At 36.1% G+C, this 19,752-nt stretch overlaps 1 protein-coding gene across 4 annotated transcripts in view; it reads left to right on the plus strand.

The window, feature by feature from the left end:
* Nucleotides 1–19,752, plus strand: part of Sarm (sterile alpha and armadillo motif) — a 287,951-nt gene that overhangs the window by 80,674 nt on the left and 187,525 nt on the right. The window contains exon 1 of one of the 4 annotated variants that reach the window (XM_089086327.1): nt 5,314–5,538. The exons of 1 other annotated variant lie outside the window; for it this stretch is intronic. In XM_089086327.1, the coding sequence (XP_088942453.1) occupies nt 5,401–5,538 (138 nt within the window). In that variant the 5' untranslated portion in view covers nt 5,314–5,400. Of the gene's footprint in view, nt 1–5,313; nt 5,539–15,405; nt 15,472–18,135; nt 18,155–19,752 lie in introns of those variants that run through there. 2 more of the 4 variants (XM_089086329.1, XM_089086331.1) reach the window with 2 other exon arrangements.

Below are 19,752 nucleotides of genomic sequence, written 5' to 3' on the forward strand. Positions count from 1 at the left end.
TCCTTTTTTGTCTCTGTTCAGAGCTTCACTCTTTAGTTTCGCCCATGGAGCTGTCATTTTCTTCTAATATTACTATACCTTCCCACTCGGTGCCGTCAATTGAGTGGGCATGGAAGACGTTTGCCCCCCCTCGTCTTTTGGCTTCCCTGGATTTTTTAAAATACTTTTTTTGGTACTTCCGTCGAAAAATGGCTTTGTTGAAATTTTCATTTGAAAATTAAAGACAATAAAATCCCCCCCCCCCTAGATTTGGAAAAGTCCACACACATCCCTGCGTTTCCATGAATTTAAACAACGGTTCCCACCAGTGGTATCAATAGGGGGACAGAAGGCTTTTTCCCCCTAGATTTTTTGCCCCCTCCCCTCTAGGTGTTGAAAACAACATTTTTGGGTATTTTCAATGAAAAACACTATTTCTATTGCCACTTTCATTGAAAAAAGCTAAAAAATTTCCCCCTCACACTCAGATTTTGAAAGATGAATTGGTTTCCTCCTGATTTCCATGAATTGACGCCACTGGATCCCATTCTATTCGAGAACTTTCTGCTTTTCCTTTGGCTCAAGATGAATTATTACAGATCAAGATTCTTGTTAACCTATTATTTGTAAACAGGGCCATTCCTAGGATTGGTGGCGCCCAGGGCAAAGTCAATTATCCCCCCCCCCCTCTCCCGACTCAAACATAAATAAAAAAAAAGCTCCGGCCGTAGCGTCTGACCAGCCATGGTGGAATTTTGATTTTTCAATTAAAATCAACTTGGTGGAAGTGAATAAAATTTTTAGAGCCGTGGCTAAACAGATTAAAGCTAAGACAGATGGTCTCTGTACTCTGTGAGAGGTAAAGCTAGCATAACTTTTTCAGAATAGTATAAAAATGATTCATTTCACTTGTTGATAGATAGTATATCATCCATCATAGGACAGAACTAACGTAGATAGGCAACGGGGCAGCTTGCCCCGTTGGTTGCCCCCTTTGAATGGCCCTGTCTGTAAAACATTGCCCAACTATCAAATAAGTTTCTTCTCATTTTTTTTCCATATAACCATCTTTCCACTATCTGGAATAGCATTACATTATTTTATTGGAGGATCATCAAGTGTTGTAAAATTTAGAAAACTTTAATTAAGCACGCTTTGCAAAAACAGTAAACTCGTTGATTCATTTGATGTGGGCTCCCGGACTATGAGAAAATAGTTCTTGTTTACCCATTTAGTCAAAGAGCAAATATGTTTACATAATTCTCAATATTTAGCTTGAATATGACTTCCCAAAACATTTCTTTTCATGGTTCCACTATGCCACAGATATGTCCTCGCACTCGGATTCCCAAAACATTCCTTTTCATGGTTCCACTATGCCACAGATATGTCCTCGCACTCGGATATTTAGGCTCATCAGGGAGGGTTGTTTTTGTTGTTGGGGGGCGTTAGCTGTGAAATAAGCCTATTTTAAGTCTTTTCACTCATGGCATTTGTGTTAATGAAAAGTGTCAAATGTCACCTAGTGTCGCCCTTGATTATAAGGGGGGCTGGAGTACCCCTCGTACCCGACTTTGTTTTTCCACAGTGGTCTGCAAACCACTTATGTAGCAGTTTGCATATAAGCAGGGCTGCCAGGAGTCAAGAAAAGTGTCAGGTGCCGGAGGTATCTGCGGTTAAAAAAAAAGAGATGGTAGATCTCTATAAGGTGTGAAAATATATAAAATTATATCTACTTGCACCACTGATTCATTTGATTACTTGTTTCAAGCCATTGTGGATTCGCCCCTTCCAACAGCAAAGTATAACTGATAATAGGGATTATACAATAATTTAACTTCGGAAGCACATTCCTAAAAGGCAGAAAAGGTGTCATTCTAGCGCTCTGATTTGACAAACTCCCCCTCCCCCTTTTATTAAGCAACAATTCTCAAATCTATAGATACAGTAGTTCTTTTTATGAAGTCCTTTTCAGTAATACAAAGTAGCAGTTCTTTCAGTAGATACAGTAGCACTTTTTTATGAAGTTGAAAACTTAACCATGCAGTCCTTGATCCCCCCCCCCCCTCCGAAGACCTATTGCTTGTCTCGTAGTCTGAATCCTCTATTTTGTCCCTCCGTATTTGCCAGAATGTTAATCCTGGTTGGCTTTGACAATGCAACTTTCAGTTACGATGTGATTGAAGCTGCAAATTTCCTATAATTTTTTGAAGATGTGGTATGGAAATTTCCAGCGCTAGAAATAGTTCTCTTTGATTTCTATCATAAAGGTTTGCCAGAAAATTCTCCCATAGCGTAATTTACACAGCAGTAGTCTGTCAAGACTTAACAGACACTCTCCATGTTTTAAAAATTTACAATTAGTAGTGCCTTGTAATGATTGCATATTTTGGTGAAAGTTTTGTGGTAACAAACCATCATAACCATGTCACTAACTATTTGGAGAATATTGGAATTTAATTAATGTTCAGCATAAGTTAAACGTCGCAGGCGTAGTCTGGTGTATATGTTCATGAACTAAAGCCTAGATTGAATGTTTTATCATCTAAACATCAAACCCTTATTATTAAGGGGGGATTCACTACCCCTGGATCGAGGCTCAAGTCTTCAAGACCCATCACCTCAAAAGGCTCATCCTTATCACAGTTGATAAGGAGAGGGGGCCGTTGTGAGTCCATCTGGTAGGGGTGGGTCTAATCAGAAACATGGGGGAAAACTTAGATTCATAGTTTTCTTTATTCGTTTTCGAAATTGTGGCAAGGACTATTGTTTGTCCAATTCACAGTCATAATTATTTGCACTTGCCTTGGGTGGGTATTAGGGTAGAGGTATCAGGAGTGGCGGTTCTGGCCTCTCTTGCGCCTGTGCTAAGATATTGATTAGTGCCCCCCCCTCCCCTCTCTCCCTTTTTTTCATTTTCTACCTCTTCATTTTTTATTTTCTTATTCTAGACGTCGTTTTCTTCCAGCAGCATCGCTTTCTTTTTTACTGTAAGACGATATCCTGTAAAATATGAACAGGTTTGAATACAAAATATCAAAAAGAACATTAACAATAATTCGGTTCGCTTACGTTTATTTTCAAGGAATGGTGATGAAGATATGGGGAAAATGAAAATTCCCGATTCAATTTGCTTATACATACTGCCAACTACTCCCTCTAGTTTATATTAGTAAAAATAAATAAAAAAAAAAATACAAAATGATTATAACCGTTTGATTATTTATTTGAGATCTTGTGCCCCTAAAATTCCTGTTTCCGGGGCAAGTGCCTCTGTCCACCTAAAACCACCTCTGGGCATCAGAGTAATTTTAATAAGGTTGTTGGAGCACAAACGGCCACAATTTCTTGAATTTTCTTAGAAAGTGTACCCAAATCAGCGTTGGAGGGCAATAGAATTCCCCCGATCTGACTCTAATGATGTGCAATAAAAGGTTCTCCATGATCGCCAAATTTAAGCAAAGTCACAAACATGATCAGTTCTCAGTGTGTTGACCTCTTTTATATTAGACCATAACATTTTGAAAATCAATCAATTTATTAATTATAAAAAAAAAACATGATCAGTTACTTAGCTTCGACTCGAAAGTATTACTTGTGTGAGCCGAAAAACAAAGAAGAGAAAAAAAAGAACTGAAAAGCAAACAAATAAGCCGACACAAAATAGCTTACTCAAACTGTAATATGTTTTTAATAAGTATCATAAAAGTATAGTGTTTTCTTTTTTGAAAATTACTCATTCCTAGCAAAGGAAAAAATTAAAAATACATGTCTTCTTTGCTTTATTTTTTTGTTTTACTGAAATAACATTTTTTATAGAAGTTTTTGTGTATAAAAAGAAGTCAAATTCAATCAACAAACTGAATGTTAGCGCCAGCATTATAAACACATTCGGGAAGTAAATTAAAACAGGCTGAGCGTTCCTTCAAGTGCCTACCCTCTTTCCAACAAAACTTATGGATTTTTAGAAATATTCTTCTCCTTGGATTCGAGCTTCATGAGCAAGGGAGATCTTTGACATCTTTAAATATCTGTTGGTAAAGCCTTCGGAGCTTCCATACCCCCCTCCCCCCTCTAAACCTAATGAGGGGAATTTAATTAGGACTTCAAATAGTGTGCTTCCGACATATCAGGCGTCAAAGTGCCAGTTAAACAATAATTCTGAGCACAATAGGACTTTTTTTTGAACAATAGCACCTTCTGTGCCTTTCCAGTTTGATGGCTGTGCTATCTTATGCCAGGCATCTGCAGGGAGCATTGAGTACAGGTCTGGCAAAGTTTTAAGGAGTGGAGGGGTGTCTGAAACTGGAATGTTTTGAAATTTACTCTATCCGGAAAATTTGTCTTGCAAGTAGGAAAGTCACCTAAAACTGTTTAATAGGCATTTTTGAGTTTATTTTGGCACTTGATTAGAATGTCGAAAGAATCCCGTATTATTATCCGTCTGAAGATTCTTTTCTTAGAAATTTGAGCAAACGGGGATAGATAAGTAGTCTAGATAATAGATAGATAAGTAGAACAAAGATCAGATAGGCATTACCCGGTATTCATATGAGACGCTCTATAAACAAAGGGTTTCACTCTGGGAACTATATTTAAACTTTAGTTTTTTGGGGTTTATGCGGACTAAAAGGTACCTAGATTGGGTTAGGTTAGATTAGGTTACGTATTTAATATATGCTATGCTTTACTCCCACCCCCTCTATTGTGCAAATATATAGCCCAAATTTCTTCCTGAACTATTATATTTTCATCCTATTTTTTTTCATTAGCATTAACGAAACTTCACTTCTCGCATAATTACCGGATCCTTGACAAGTACCCAAATCCTCCATCTTCCAACTTCTAGGAGCCAATGAAATGGACGTATCCAGAGGGGAGGAGGTTATTGTCTGAACCCTCCCATAAAAAACGCATTTCTTTTGCTCGTAAAATTGTCATAAAGATGCAAATAAAAAAAATCTCCCAAAAAGAACAAAAAAATATTTCTCAGAGTCGTTAATAGATCTCACATACGAAAGTGAAAACCCTTAAGCCCTCCCTTCTCGGAAAAAATTCTTGTAGTACCCCCCCCCCCCCCACACCGAATAAAATTCTTTTGGTACCCCAAACAAAATTATTTTTGCACCCCCCCCCCCCGAAAAAATCCTGGACACGGTCCTGGTCAATGCGACCGTGAACTATAGCTTGCAAGGAAAGGCATGGTCACAAACACATCCCGTACACCAATGACAACTATTTCCAAGCCCCTGATCCTGCCGCAATAGACGATGCTTCATCAAAATATGCAGTGACCTTGAAGACAGAATTCGCAGAAGATTAATTTTTTTGTATGTTTAGTTGTTTCCATATAAGTCATCAGTGCTTGAGGTTCTTTGAGGAACCGGAATAAAAGTCATAAGTTGAGACCAGAAGAGAACAATGAATAGGCAATTAAAATTTCAAACTTATCGAAGTCAGTCATCTATGCCGTATACCGTCAGTAGTGACGAGGAAGAAATTGAAACAAAAAAAGTGGCTTATAGTGTAAAAGCTAGAAGGGATATGTTTAGACGAAGGGTACGTGACTTTATTATTTTCTATTGATTTTATGCATGATCTTCCCGAAAATAGTGACAACGTCAAATATCTGATGTCCTAGTTCTCCCCTGGAAATATTTTTAAGAAAACACACTGCGTAGCTGAACTTGGGGACAAGGGAAGCTCCTCCCTAAAACCAGTCTGAAGTACCCCCTCCCTATCAATATCTGACTTTCTAATATCTACGCTCATACTTTTGTGCAAATACGAACTCCTTGTTAAACTCCTTGAAATGAAATTGTGACTGCATCCCCTGCCGAATGATCGTTTTCATGTTTCAGTCGAATACAGCAGGCATGTAAGCCTTTTTGTTTTTGGATGGGGGAGCCTTTTTGTTTTTGGATGTCAATAAAACAAGTTTTATTGACAATTTGAATAAGAAGTTCCCAGAAAATTAGGAGAACTTAGGATTTAGAGGGTCCTGAGACCCTAAACCCTCCTCCCACGGTGAGTGTCTCTGAACTACGGTATGGACAATAATGCACTTAGTCGACAGACATCAGACTTGCTATTAGACTTGTTGTTATCAGGGATGCTATCCAGTTGCAGTTCTTGCTTCTCTTGCGTCCGGGATAAAATATTGATTAGTGCCCCCCCCCTCCTCTGTCTCCCACAAATTTTTTAAGTTCAAATTAAAAAGAAAATTGTTATTTGTTATTGTTATACTAAAATTAGTTATTTTATTATTATTATTTAATTGTTTTGTAACGTATTTTAAATTTACTTTTATATTACAAAATGATTATAACAGCTATATTATGGATAATCATACAATATTATTCACAATATTTTGTAAAATATTTTATATTTTTCTTATATTACAAAATAATTATAACAGTTATATTATTTATTTGAAATCTTGCGCCCCTAAAATTCTGCGCCCGGGGCAAGTGCCCCCTCTATATCCTCTCTAAAACCACATCTGCATTAATAGTAATAGTAAAGAATAGTAAAGAATTATCCAATCATTTAGAATTTTACCATATTAGCTAAATTGTTATTGTTGAATAACATTGCAATTTTCTTGAATGCTATTGGTTTAAAAAGCGTTAGCTTCAAAATAAAATTAGTCTTTTTACCGTTAAGAATTTCTTAGTTTGGAAGCAATTGACCCTTGTTATTTCGTGACAACCAGCAAGACCTTTTTTCAGCAGCAAGACGAAAAGGTAAAACAAAAACTTATTGTTAGGCCTGTATCAAAAACAGATTCTTGAAATCCGGGGCCGATGACCGGGAATGAAATCGGCCCCGGTGACCCATGACCCGTGAGTCATCGAGTTACTGAATTACTAACTTTAAGTAATCCAGTATAGTTCCAAAAAATATGTATAATATGGTCAAAAATTAGGTAAAAAAATTATTTCTTACCCTGTGATGTCAGTAATATTGCAGTTGATGAAACTACGTTCTCTAAAAGCCTGTTTTAAAACCAGAAAATCATTTTATTGACCCAACCCTTCCTCTGGTGCTTCGGCTGATTTTGATCCGAAGAAACATTTTGTGATCCCGGCCCTAAACATTTCTGACACTAACAGTAATTTGATCACTGCACAATAAAAAATCAAAGGCGAATGAAAACACACAAATTTGGACTAGCAAGACTAACATCCAAGACTTTTTTTTACCTTGGATAGATAGAATAAAAAAGACGTTGCGTTGCTAAAAAAAAAGAAAAAAAATAAAATAAAAAGGTGTTGTCCAGGAATTAATGAATACTAATCAACAGGTTTTCGTATTTGCCTTAATATGTTTAATTTTTTAGGTTTTTTTTAAATTTCTTGTTTCATCGCTGAAAAGGGTTCCGAACATGGTCAAGAAATATCCTATGTGGTATGCTTGTAATTTTTCACTGTCGTAAATAAGAATTTCCGTTTTTTAACTAAAAGTTTTTATATTTTATAATGGAAATACAATGTTGTCTAAGAAAATGTCTGAAATTATTTAATCCTGTAAATTTTTGGGATATCTCCATGCATGTGTTCACTGCATTGGAAGTGGTCATAGTTGTTTTAAAATCCTTATTGGACCATAGTGTAAAGGATTTCTTTGTGGATAGGTCATTTCAAACACTTGACTTTTTAAAACATCACAGTTCATCAGTAAAAAAAAAGAAAAAGAATAAAATTATTTAATAAGTTACCCTTGCTAATTCTGGGGATAACTCCGCACGGTCCTATTCGTTCAATCAACAAGTTTATTATATACAAACAATAAAAGCAAAAAACAATACGCGTAAGCCTCATTTGCCCGGAAATGCGGCAGGAATGAAAGAAAAAAAAGAAACAGTACTTAAAAAAGTAAAAAAAATACAAATAAAAAAATAAAAATACAGAAACCAGCAAACTGTTCGATCTTTTTAAAGTACCAAAGGACAGGCTTCTGACTGACATGTGAATTACAAACAATGTGACGTGCAGTTAAAAGATTGAGATCTGATCTTATAGACAGAGTAAAAAGGAGGTTGAATGACGGAGATGATAAGAAAAATGACCAGGAAAAAATTGACTAAATATAACGGTCTTGGAAGATTTCAATGGAGCTGAAGAAATCTGAAAGATGAACGTAAAAAAGTGATCGTAGATCATGCGACGGCTTAGTTGCTGAAAGTTTTTTTTTCTGGATACCTTCTTTTTTTATCAAGTCAATGTGATGCAGAAACTGTCGTTTTTCGTTGAAAATAATCCCTGCAAATTGGGTATAGCAATATTTAAACTTTTAACTGAACCTCTTGAGGCCTCTTGAGCAGATAGTTTTCAGCTAAATCCATTGGACCATAGAAAAAAAAACAGAACATAAACATAACAAAACCAACAATAAAACACAAATAAATTAAAAAAACGTACTTATATATGAATCTTCACGAAATTACTTATAAAGAGATACATCTTTTACGATGTATCATCCCTTAATGAATATACTTAGCCAGTAGCCAGATCCGTTAATGCCATTTTAACTGATGATCCTACAATCCCTTCCACCCACCTTCTATCTGCCAAGACTGACGAAAAACACTCATTTTTCAGATCCGCCAATTCTTTACAATTCTTTAAATAATGAAAACTATCCTCCTTCATCTTCCCCATACATCGGACAAGGGACTGGGTTAACACTATGACCTTTAGATTTCTTCTTTCCCCAATATCAACCGACCCTCCCCTTGAATTCAAAATCCGTTTTGTTTCTTCCCCTTTCAACGCCAACTTAAAATAAGCTTCTTCCCCCCACGTGTCTTTCACCGTACTATACAGACTCAGAGATCCCAAGGCCTCCTACCGAGCCTGCTACTGCTGTAGTTCTTGCTCGTGTTACCTTTCTTTTACCTTATCAACAACTGTATCCGAATTTGATTCCTTACCTTCATACCAAAAATATGAATATCCTACTTCATCTAAATTTTTCTTAATTTCTTGCGGCTACCTTACCTCTATCTTATCCTCCAACAAACTAAAATACGCTTCTTTCGCTAGCCTAGGTTTACTTCTTAAAATTTTTATTCAAAACCTCACCATTCTCATTAACCTATCTTTTCTTAACCTTCTTAGTCCTAAATCCCCCTCCAGTACAACACTGTGAGTGGATTTAAGGGCCCGAAAAACTATCTTAAAATTCCTTTGCATTCTCTCCAAATCCTCACTTTCTCTAAAACCCCACCGCTCACACCCGTAATGCCTAACCGGGAGGAGTTTAGTCCTAAATAAATATTTATGCATTGCTAAATCCCTAATCTTTCCAATCTCACTTTCTAAAATTAAATTCATGCACATATTTTCCTTTTGTACTCTATGCTTAATCTCCTATGCATACTTACCATTCCAAAATAATTCACCAATAAATACACGAATTCTTTTTTAATCTCTATAAAATCACCTTTAAATCTAAATTCATCATCTTTCCTTAAATTTTCTTCTTTGTTAAAAAATACAATTACCGTTTTCTTCTTATTTAATTCTAATCCTTTCATATCCAAATATTCCTCCCATTATTTTTAATAATGTTTGCATGTCTTTTGCCGATTGTGCTATGAGAGTAATATCATCAGCAAACAAAAGTATGCATATTTTCGAAAGACTTATCAGTACTTCCGGAGCGCTTTTCTCCTTGAAGAAATCAACTATTTCATTAATATATGCGTGGAAAAAAATCGGTGACAGTGGGCATCCCTGCTTTAAACCTATTTGCGCCAAATTCTCCCGGAGACCTTACCTAGTATTCGAACAACTAGGCCTGCTGAACTATATATTCCTACAATTAATCTAGCAAAACTTACGGACAGTCCTATCTCCAAAAGTCACTTAACTAGCGTAGCTCTTATCACATTATCAAAAGCCACTCTTACGTCCAGTAACACTACGTAAATCCTACCCCCTCTTTTCATGATTCCTTTTCTAACTATACTATGCAAAATAAAGACCTGCTATAATGTACCCCCTTCTTTGCTAGACTCTCCCTGCTCCTCTATTAATTTCCCTAATTCTTGTAGCCATTTTCTCAAACGACTATCTACTATCTTACAAAAACTATTACTAACTATGGGAGAAATCGGGATCAGTCGGTAATTCGAGTATTCTTTGCTGTTTCCTTTTTTGCATAATGGTACAGCTATAGATGTTGTCCATTCTATTGGCCAGCTGCACAATAAAAATATGTGGCTGAAAACGACAGTTAAAACTGGTATGCAACTTCTTTTGCCTTTTTCCATACTCGTAGTGGAATTCCGTCCCGACCTGTAGCCTTTTCTTTAGCTGATTTCATAGCCTCCCATATATCCTGCTCCGAAATTGGTGCTATCAATTTCGTGTCTATTTCTGTCAGGGGTCCAAATGGTATAATTTCTAGTAAAATGTTTTGGAGATCTTCTTTCATTTAGTTTCCGTTTACCGATTGTGTCATGAGGTGCTGTTCCCACTGTTGAGGTTCCAAAGAACATGTCTTGTGTGCCTCTCCCTTCAGCGACCTATGTACAGCTTTCCAGAATTGATGTGTAGCTTTTTCCCCGAATCGTTTAATAAGATCTTTTTCTATTTTCGCTGCTTCGCATTGTTTTTTCTCTCTTATCATCTTCTTATACCGCTTTCCATTCTTTTTGTAAATTCTTAAATTATTCTCTATTTCTCGCGGTAGGGATGAACGTACTTTCCTCAGGCTCTCTTGTATAATGAGTCGAAGACCCTCACACTCATAATCAAAAAATATTTTCGTCGATTTCTTCTCTTTCCGTAGTTTGCATATCTCCCTCAGCGATTCTTCTGACTCGCATACTGCTTCACTTACTTTGCCCACTTCAACTAACTCAATAATCTTCTCCATCTCTTTCTCTGCATTTTCGTTTCTTACATTAACCTTAAATAAATCTTCATCATAAATATCTACTAGTCTCTCTTTTTTATATTTTTTCTTAAATCTAGTGGACATTTTTCCAAAACCTTTTCTATAACCTTATTTTTCCGTTGGCGGTTTTCCACTCTGATCTCTAACAGCAATGACAAATGTCGGAGCCAACTATTACAAGAACCTCAAAATCTGCACAGCACGACAAAAGACAGCCATCTACTAAGTATAATCAATTAAACAATTTACCCGAAAGACATGTGAACTCTCGTATCCCCTTATACCTTCTAACCCTCACATTAACCATAACAAAACCGTATTCCCACAAAAACGCAAAAGCGCACTTCCCCAAGTGTTTTTTCCCCTTTCCTTGTCCTTTGTATGCCTTCCCCTTAAATTATCCAAACTTTCTTCTTCTTCAATTGAAAGACTTGCAAAATTAAAACCATAACAATTATCACGTTATTCTAAAAATCGGCCGTGTACTTCAGTATAAACGCGATCAGTATAAATCCCACAAGCGGGTACTTTAAACGTAGAGCAGCCATTTCCTCGGAAAGAAGTTTCCAAGTATCTTCGTTTGAATATGAGCTAGACTAAGGCGGTAAATATACGGAACCTAACACAATATACATTACTGAGTACTTTAAACGAAGTACAATCCACAAAAATATTCTCAGATTTACAAGATAGCCTTTTAACTGAAGCGAACGTTATTTCTTTCACGAGCACAGATAGGCCCCCGTACGTTCTATTATTTCTACTTTTTTCCTGCATGCTTTAAACTCTTCATATCCCTCAATATTCACACTTTCCTCTACACTTTTCTGCGTCTCTACAATACCCAACACGTCAAAATCGTGTTGGGGAACCATTCTTTCAAGATAATGCGCTAACTCTTCTTTGAAAGAAATATCGGCTTTGCTTTCCTGCAACCATAAATTACTAAATTCTTCCTTCTAGCTTCTTTCTCGAGAATTCATATACAGGAGCCATGGAGTGTACTTAGTTTCTCTTTGTTTTGGACTCTAGTTTTTACTGCATATAATTTCCGATTTTATTAACGTCATTTCAACTCTTAATTCATTTGACAAATGTTGTATTGCCCCGCTTGCTGAGTTCTGAGTCTCTTGCAGGCTATTCAGTTTCGAATCCATCGCTTGTAACTTTTGGATAATGCCTAAATCGATGCTAAAATAACTCGTATCCTAATAAATAAGCAAAAACAGAAACTTACTCGCAAGGGGGGTATATTTTTGACCCCTGTTTGTTTCGCACGTTTACTTTTTCTCAGGTGGGATAACTGTCCGAATATCCATAAATCTAACTTTTTTGCGCACTTCATTCGACGGAAATTACTTAAGTCTTTATGGCCCACAGCGAACTTATCACTTCCGCTAATCGCTTGAAGTTTACTATTTCACTTATTGTGAAACTTCTATAATTGCTGAATTAATTAAAGTTCATGGCAGTGAAATAATGCAATTCTGATGCGAGTTTTGAAATTCAATAAGGCCAAAAACAGATGCTTTCACTTCGAAGACTGAATGAAGACTCTTATAGTAAGACTCTTTACAGTAATGCCATCTCAAGCAGGTCTATTAACTTAGAACGAGCCCCCGGACTTCATTCTTCCAAAAGTACCGAGATTAATCTCGTCAGCAGAAGCTGCTTGAACACCCAATCAGTGCAGACAAAAACACAATGTAATCCTTGAAAGGTGTAAGATGACATAGATAACGACAAACTGGAAGTGAAATTTTGTGATCTCTCGTTGATTAGATTCGGATGTTCCCAACCGAATTATAGAATTGATCCTTGGGGAACACCATAACTAGCATCTGAAGATGAAAGAATACATGGATTCACAGACATCGATTTACCAGAAAAATAAGACCTAAACTAAGAGAATGTAGCCCCTCTTATTGCGAAAAGTGATTGCTGCAGCAGAAGAATTAAGACCTTACGTGCATCCAAGAATAAGACGTGAAAATCAATTAAAAGTCTGGTATTGAGTGCAGAGTATTATAAAGAGATTTGCAGCCATATTCTGAGTGCGCTTTACACAAAAAAACAGAGAATTATGAATAGGAAAAAACCTTGAAAATATAAAAAAGCTCTTATACGAGCACGAGAAAAGACGAGCACAAAGACGAACAATATATTTCAAAAATAATTTTTTGTTGCTACAGGTGAAAGATTAGGTGATTAGATAGTATGATTACACAGGATGCATTAGTAGAGTATATTCAGAAATCATTTGCAGTTCGATAGCCATCCGTTGAGTCATAAAGCCAAAATGTATGGGTTCAAACCTTAAACCGACATATGTACTTCAAGCCGAATAGCTCCGAAGCTAGCCAATGTTGGTAGGAATGTATGAGATCGAAGTCGGCGTGAATTTAAGTTTTCTATCACTTTAACACGGCTCTTCCTTGTTAGTTGTTACCCTTTATAATACATGAATATTTTACTCTTCACCCTTGTATCACCCTCCCAAAAAATGGACAACCCCCCTTGCAAACGGGTTCCTGACTACATCACCATTTTTTTAAGAACTACTACTACTACTAACAACCCACCGCAGCACCAAGCTTCCTGTGGCCAATATAGCTGCGCACGCTCCTCCTCTATCCCAGTCTATTCAAAGGCTCCTCTTGACATCCTCCCAGGGCGTTACTATTTCCCTTAAATCTTTCCATACGATATCCTCCAACCCCAACCGAGGACGACCTGCTTTCCATTTAGCCCTATACGGTTTTAGTACCGTTTTAGTCTGTCAGAGGTAGTAATTGAAAAGAGCCACGGGGTCTTGGTCTTCTCAGGGTGTTAGCTTCAAGTAAGATATCCATTAAAATTGAGGGCTCTCAGTTTTGTATCTTCTAGGTAAATTTCTGGCTTTTGGCCTTTTTATTCGGAAACTGAAATGGCATCTGGAAGTTCCCCCTCCAAATTTTCATTATTATGCCCCCTTATACTTCTACTTCTTACATCCGAGCTTGATTCCTGGATATAGCAAATTTACTCGATGCCTTTTTCACTTAAATATGAAACGTTCTATAAAAAAACACATTTAATCCGTTGGAAAGTTTTCCAAGAAAATTCTGAGTAGAAAATCTACTCCCCAATATGTTTTGACAAATCATTTCTTTGGAACATTCAAGTAACACGTTTTTCCAGTTTCTGAGAAATTTTCCGTCGCATCTTTCCCAAGACATAAAAATGTTATGAAAAAGGAAGACTCTTAACAAGTATTTCAGAGTTCCAAGAAAAAAGGGAAAATATTGGAATATTTCTTAGTAGTGTGCATAGGAGAGCGCATGTGCCTTCCTCTGGGTCCCTCCCAGGTATTAAAAATAACTTGGGGGGGGATTTTTATTGTAAATGCTTTTTGTTGGTATTAAAATGAGAAGATTAAAAAACACAAATTTGTCGCCCTTTCTGCCCAGATTTTGAAAACTACACTTTGCACCCCTTCCCATAAATCTTGGTGAATAGAGGCCACTTAATTTCTTGTCACTGCACACTACTTGCAGCAATAGTTTTAAATCAAGAGAGAAAGAAAAATTTTAATTTTTCGAAAGACTACAAAAAGTATTAAACAGCATATTTTAAATTAATGTAGGATGCGATGGGAAATATTTTGCCAGGAACAAAATTTTGGCACTGCTTTTAGCTCATTTATTTTCTGGTTGTCTCCAAAAGCATCATGAATAAATGTGTTACTGTTTTCCTCTCATTCTAAAAAGTGTCATCGTTTTTTTCCTTTTATTGAAAAAAGTGCCATTATTTATTTGTCGTTGCAAGGACTCTCACCTTCATTTACTATTTTGAGATAGGATGTCATTGTTTTTGTCACCACTGAAAACAGCGCCACCGTCATTTCTGTCATCAGGTGAAGTAGTAGGCTTTTGTGTTAATTCAAGAAACACCATTTTTACACATAGCTACCATGTCCTATGGAATTTATGCATAAATGCGGCTTCAAGTTATATCTTACTAAAATGAGACCCTGAATGCCTTGAGCGAGCCTTTAAGGCTAGGGTTGAAAAGTCACTGCCTCTGTTTCCTTGCTTTGTAAGGAAAATTGGTTTGTTACGTGAAAGTATTTTTCGAGGTGGGGCTGTGGGTTTGGGGAATGTGTTGAAATATTTTAGCCTGTGAGACGATCTGTTGTGACGAAGAATCTAGATCTGTTGACTCACTAATTAAAACAAAGTTTGTTTTTTTTAAACTCATCTGTGTAAACCAAGGGCGAGACTTCCAAATCAGACAATCAAAACTTCGATCAAACTATATATTTGCTATTAAAGTGGGAGTTGTCCATAATCCACCTAAGAGAATTTCAAATATGGCAGTTTAACATCTATCACCACATTAATTTACATAAATAAACATTTATACAGAAAAAAGACTGTTCCCTGGTATCTTAAGGCTAGTTGAAATGTTGCCAGTAAGGAGCCATCGGAAACAATGGTATAAAAGTGAGCATTATTTTGGGAGACTAACGTTCTAGTAGTTAAATCGAGGCATTTGTTCTCTAACACTTGGATGCAATTTGGTTTCAAGTTACTGCGTTAAAAAGTAAGTCGTATTATATTATAATCTATATATTTGAAGTCTAGTGTGGGTGCGTGTTTCTGTAAGTTATAGCTAAACTATTTGAGCTAGAAACGTTTTATTCTCTTAGAATAACTGTGGAAATGATGATAAACTATAGAAATCGTAAAAAAATTCTATAAACATAGAATATACATGGCACCGTCCAATTTAAGCGAGGGTCATTTCTTTTATATATTCAAGGTTTTCGCAATTGGAGTGAATAAATAGTGAATAAATAACATTTTTTAGAGAAAAATTTTCGGGAACATAGTTGTAATCTATTGAAGTCTGAAAAAGAAATCACCGAAAGAAAAATCCTGGCAATTCGAACTGGGAATGATATCATGCGATGACCAAAGGCCTGAGCCCCTCCTAAGTGACACCTTTATGAAACCCAAAAGTCTAACTGTAGCGAGGGTAGGGAGGCGAGGAAAACCCTCGAAGCGGGCTTTTTTTCTAGGAAAAGAACCAGTGAAGCAGAGTGTTTTTTGGCACTTGAAAAAGTGTGAAAGAATAGAAAGACAAGTCTTTCATAGTCTTTCATTTTAATTATTCATGTACGGCGAGCCAAAATCAAAGCTGCATTAATTCAAAAACGTTCAGAAATTAACAAAAAAAACGTTTTTTTTTAACTGAAAGTAAAGAGCAAAATTAAAACTTAAAACGAACAGAAATTATTCCGTATATGAAAGGTTCAGAACGTTCAGAAATTAACAAAAAAAACGTTTTTTTTTAACTGAAAGTAAAGAGCAAAATTAAAACTTAAAACGAACAGAAATTATTCCGTATATGAAAGAGGCTGTCCCCTCCTCAACGCCTCGCTCTTTGCGCTAAAGTTTGACGCTATCTCACAACTTTATTTTTTTAAACTATAAAAAACTTTAGCATAAAGAGCGAGGAGGGGACAGCACCTTTAATATACGGAATAATTTCTGTTCTTTTTAAGTTTTAACGTCGCTCCTTACTTTCAGTTAAAAAAAACTTGTTTTTTTCTATTTAATCTTGCTTAAATCTAAGCGCTCTGGACTCTTCATCCATGTTTCTAGGATCATCCCTTCTATACGAAATTGCCATGGGAAAAATGCAGAGTCCACATCGGTTTTGCTAAAAGCCCTCTAACGGGGGCCTTTTCATAAAAGAGGCAAAATCGCAGATGAAGCGATTGCCCTCCTTTAGTGGTAAAAAAAGAAATAAACGAAGGCTTTGGAAAAAGGCTTGGTACTTCCATTTTAAAATGAACCAAATAAATACTAACCTCAAGCATCTTAGGCAGTACAATAGCACTACCTATGTAAAGAGCGAAGCGGGCTCCGTGTATTACTTTTTTTTCCAGGGGTGATGGTATTGAACCAATAGTCGTATAAACTTCGGAAGGGGCTCATTCAATTTGAAATTGAAAGTTCTAACGCCTTTTAAAAGAGTAAAAAATGATTGGAGAGCAGCATGTGCCCCTACTACGCCGCTTTTACCTGCCTTCCCCCCAAAGAAAAAACTCGAAATAGAAATTATTTTCTGTAGAGCACAATTGACTTTCTTGTCTATAGAAGGGACAAGGAGCGTTAGTTCTACTTCTGTTTGTGGTAATTTCTGCTCTTTTAATTTTGACTTGGTAAGTTAATGTAATTTATGTTTGGTTTGGGTTTCATTTATTTATTGATAGTGATTACTCTTGAATTGTAGTTTTACTCTTGAATTATAATTTGGCCTTATTCCTACTCGTCTTTTGTTTAATTTGGCTCTTTTCTTTTCTTTGAAAAACTTTTTTTTTCTGGAAAAGACTTTTTAAAATTAATTCATCCTTTATTAGTACTGTAAACCTTTCTACTACACCTTTCTGGGGATGACTGGGTTTACATTAATATCATCTAATATTTTTATGCGTGTACTGGTGAGAGTGTAGCTAAATCTTTCAGATCTAAGGATTCACATGGGAGGAGATAGAAGAAGACTGTCTCTAGTATAAACTGTTCATTTATTCTACAAAGTCAAACACAAGAGAAGAACTTTTCTGGTTCCCATTTCCACAAGACGAAACATCATAAATTCTACAAACCCGTGGTCTACTCAGGGTTTCTAGAATCCGATATAAATTTCAAAGATAAAGTTGACTCACATTGCATTAAAATTAGGTTTCATGTTTCCTGTTCCAAACCTTACATTCAAAAGTTTACCTATTAGGTTCACCTTTTAGGGCTCAAAATGAAACTTCCCCTTAAACAATTATTGACTTAGGAAAGACCTGAATTATGTTGAATATTTACAGAAAATTTAAATAAATAGGACAATATACTTTACTTGTTGATTATATTCCTCAAGGATAGCTACAGGAGCGAGTACCAAATCATCTTCACTGTCACTGGTTATTGGTGCCATGTTTTGGAATTGAAACCTTTTGCGAATGATGATTGTGATGGTTTTGTGCGGTGAAGGTGTATTATACTATAGAAAATTAACGTTGCAGTGGGAAGGGAAGATTTTAGATGTGAAGGAACATAAACGTAAGACCCGTAACATGAAACGTAACAACCTTACGATTGAACGTAACGTAAAGCCTTACGTTTTCAATGTGAAGGAACCTTACAGGAGGAATTGATTTATTCGTCGTATAATTCCGTTATCAAGATATTGAAAACGAGTTAAATGCGCATTCAATTACCAGAAGAAGGTAAGTGCTTGAAAATTTAGTCTCAGTAATATGGTCAATACAAAAACAGCAATAAAATTACCAAGAAAACGCATCAAGCTGTAAACGGATAAACAAAAGAAGGGGTTAAACGTTGGGAATTCATTTCTGCACCAATTAAAATAGGAAATGTGAAATTAGTGAAGCTATATAATTCCTATTCCGTATTCCTATAGGGATAGGAAATATGAATCTTTATAAAATATATACAAATATGCGTTAACGCGCGAAGAATCAATTGAAACACTAGATCCCGTTACTCTTCTGCGGACAAGATGCACAATTGACATTTCACAAATATTAAAAACGACTAACAAACAGTTCGTGGTAACGAGCTGTAAGTAAGGAGCGACCCGGCTCAATAATAACCGAAACTTTAAAAGACGGAATTTTGATACCAATAGATACATCCATAGACACTATTCATATAGATACCATATAGATACATCCATAATGATACCAATAGATACTCCCAAACTCATTTTTCCCAAAGTCACCCGATCAAAATTTTGAGATAGTCATTTTGTTCAGCATGGTCGAAAATATAATAACTATGTCTTTTAGGTTGACTTAATCTCCCAGAGTCTCCGGGGGGGAGGGCTGAAAGTTATGAGCTTTACCCAATGTTTACATATAGTATTGGTTATTGGGAAGTATACAGACGTTTTCAGGGGGGATTTTTTCTGGTAGGGGGTGGGGGTCAGGGGTTATGTGGGAGGATCTTTCCATGGAGGAAGTTTTCATGGGGGAAGGGACATTGCTAAGAAGGGGGTGCCGGATTTTCCAGCATTATTTAGAAAAACGATAAGAAATTATTACGTATATCATTGGTTTCGCCCCCTAGTCAATACCTCGCTCTTTAAGCCAAAGATTTTTTAGCACTTTTATAAGAGCTATTTATTCTAATTAACGGCCTTTGTGATTAAGGGGTCATTTTTAAGGAATTGTATCGAAATTCGAACTTTAGCGTAAAGAGCGAGGTATTGACTAGGGGGCGAACCCCCTACTATACGTATTAAAAATATATGAATATAGAAGTTCGTTGCGAAAGATAATTTGTAAGTTTCGTATATTTATTACTAGTAAAAACGTTCGTAAATAAAATTAAACAACTTTCGAGAAAGCTATTTAACCAAATAAAAGTAAAATTAGTATGCAAATTTTGTTTTAATTATTCATGTACGGTGAGCCAAAATCAAAACCTGCATTAATTCAAAAACGTTCCAAAATTAAATAAAAAAATATGTATTTTTTAACTGAAAGTAAGGAGCAACATTAAAACTTAAAACGAACCGAAATTATTCCGTGTATGAAAGGGGCTGTCCCCTCTTCAACGCCTCGCTCTTTACGCTAAAGGTTTTTATTGTTTTAAAAAATAAAGTTCTGAGTCAGAGTCAAACTTTAGCGTAAAGAGTGAGGCGTTGAGGAGGGGACAGCCCCTTTCATATACGGAACAATTTCTGTTCGTTTTAAGTTTTAATGTTGCTCCTTACTTTCAGTTAAAAAAAACTTGTTTTTTTATTTAATCTTCGTACATGAAATGAAAGGGCGTTATCATATTTCTTTTTTCGAATGTGTGC

Source organism: Artemia sp. Qi Xiang Cuo, chromosome 3 (assembly GCF_049724085.1).
Source record: "Artemia sp. Qi Xiang Cuo chromosome 3, ASM4972408v1, whole genome shotgun sequence".
In the NCBI taxonomy this organism is placed as follows: domain Eukaryota; kingdom Metazoa; phylum Arthropoda; class Branchiopoda; order Anostraca; family Artemiidae; genus Artemia; species Artemia sp. Qi Xiang Cuo.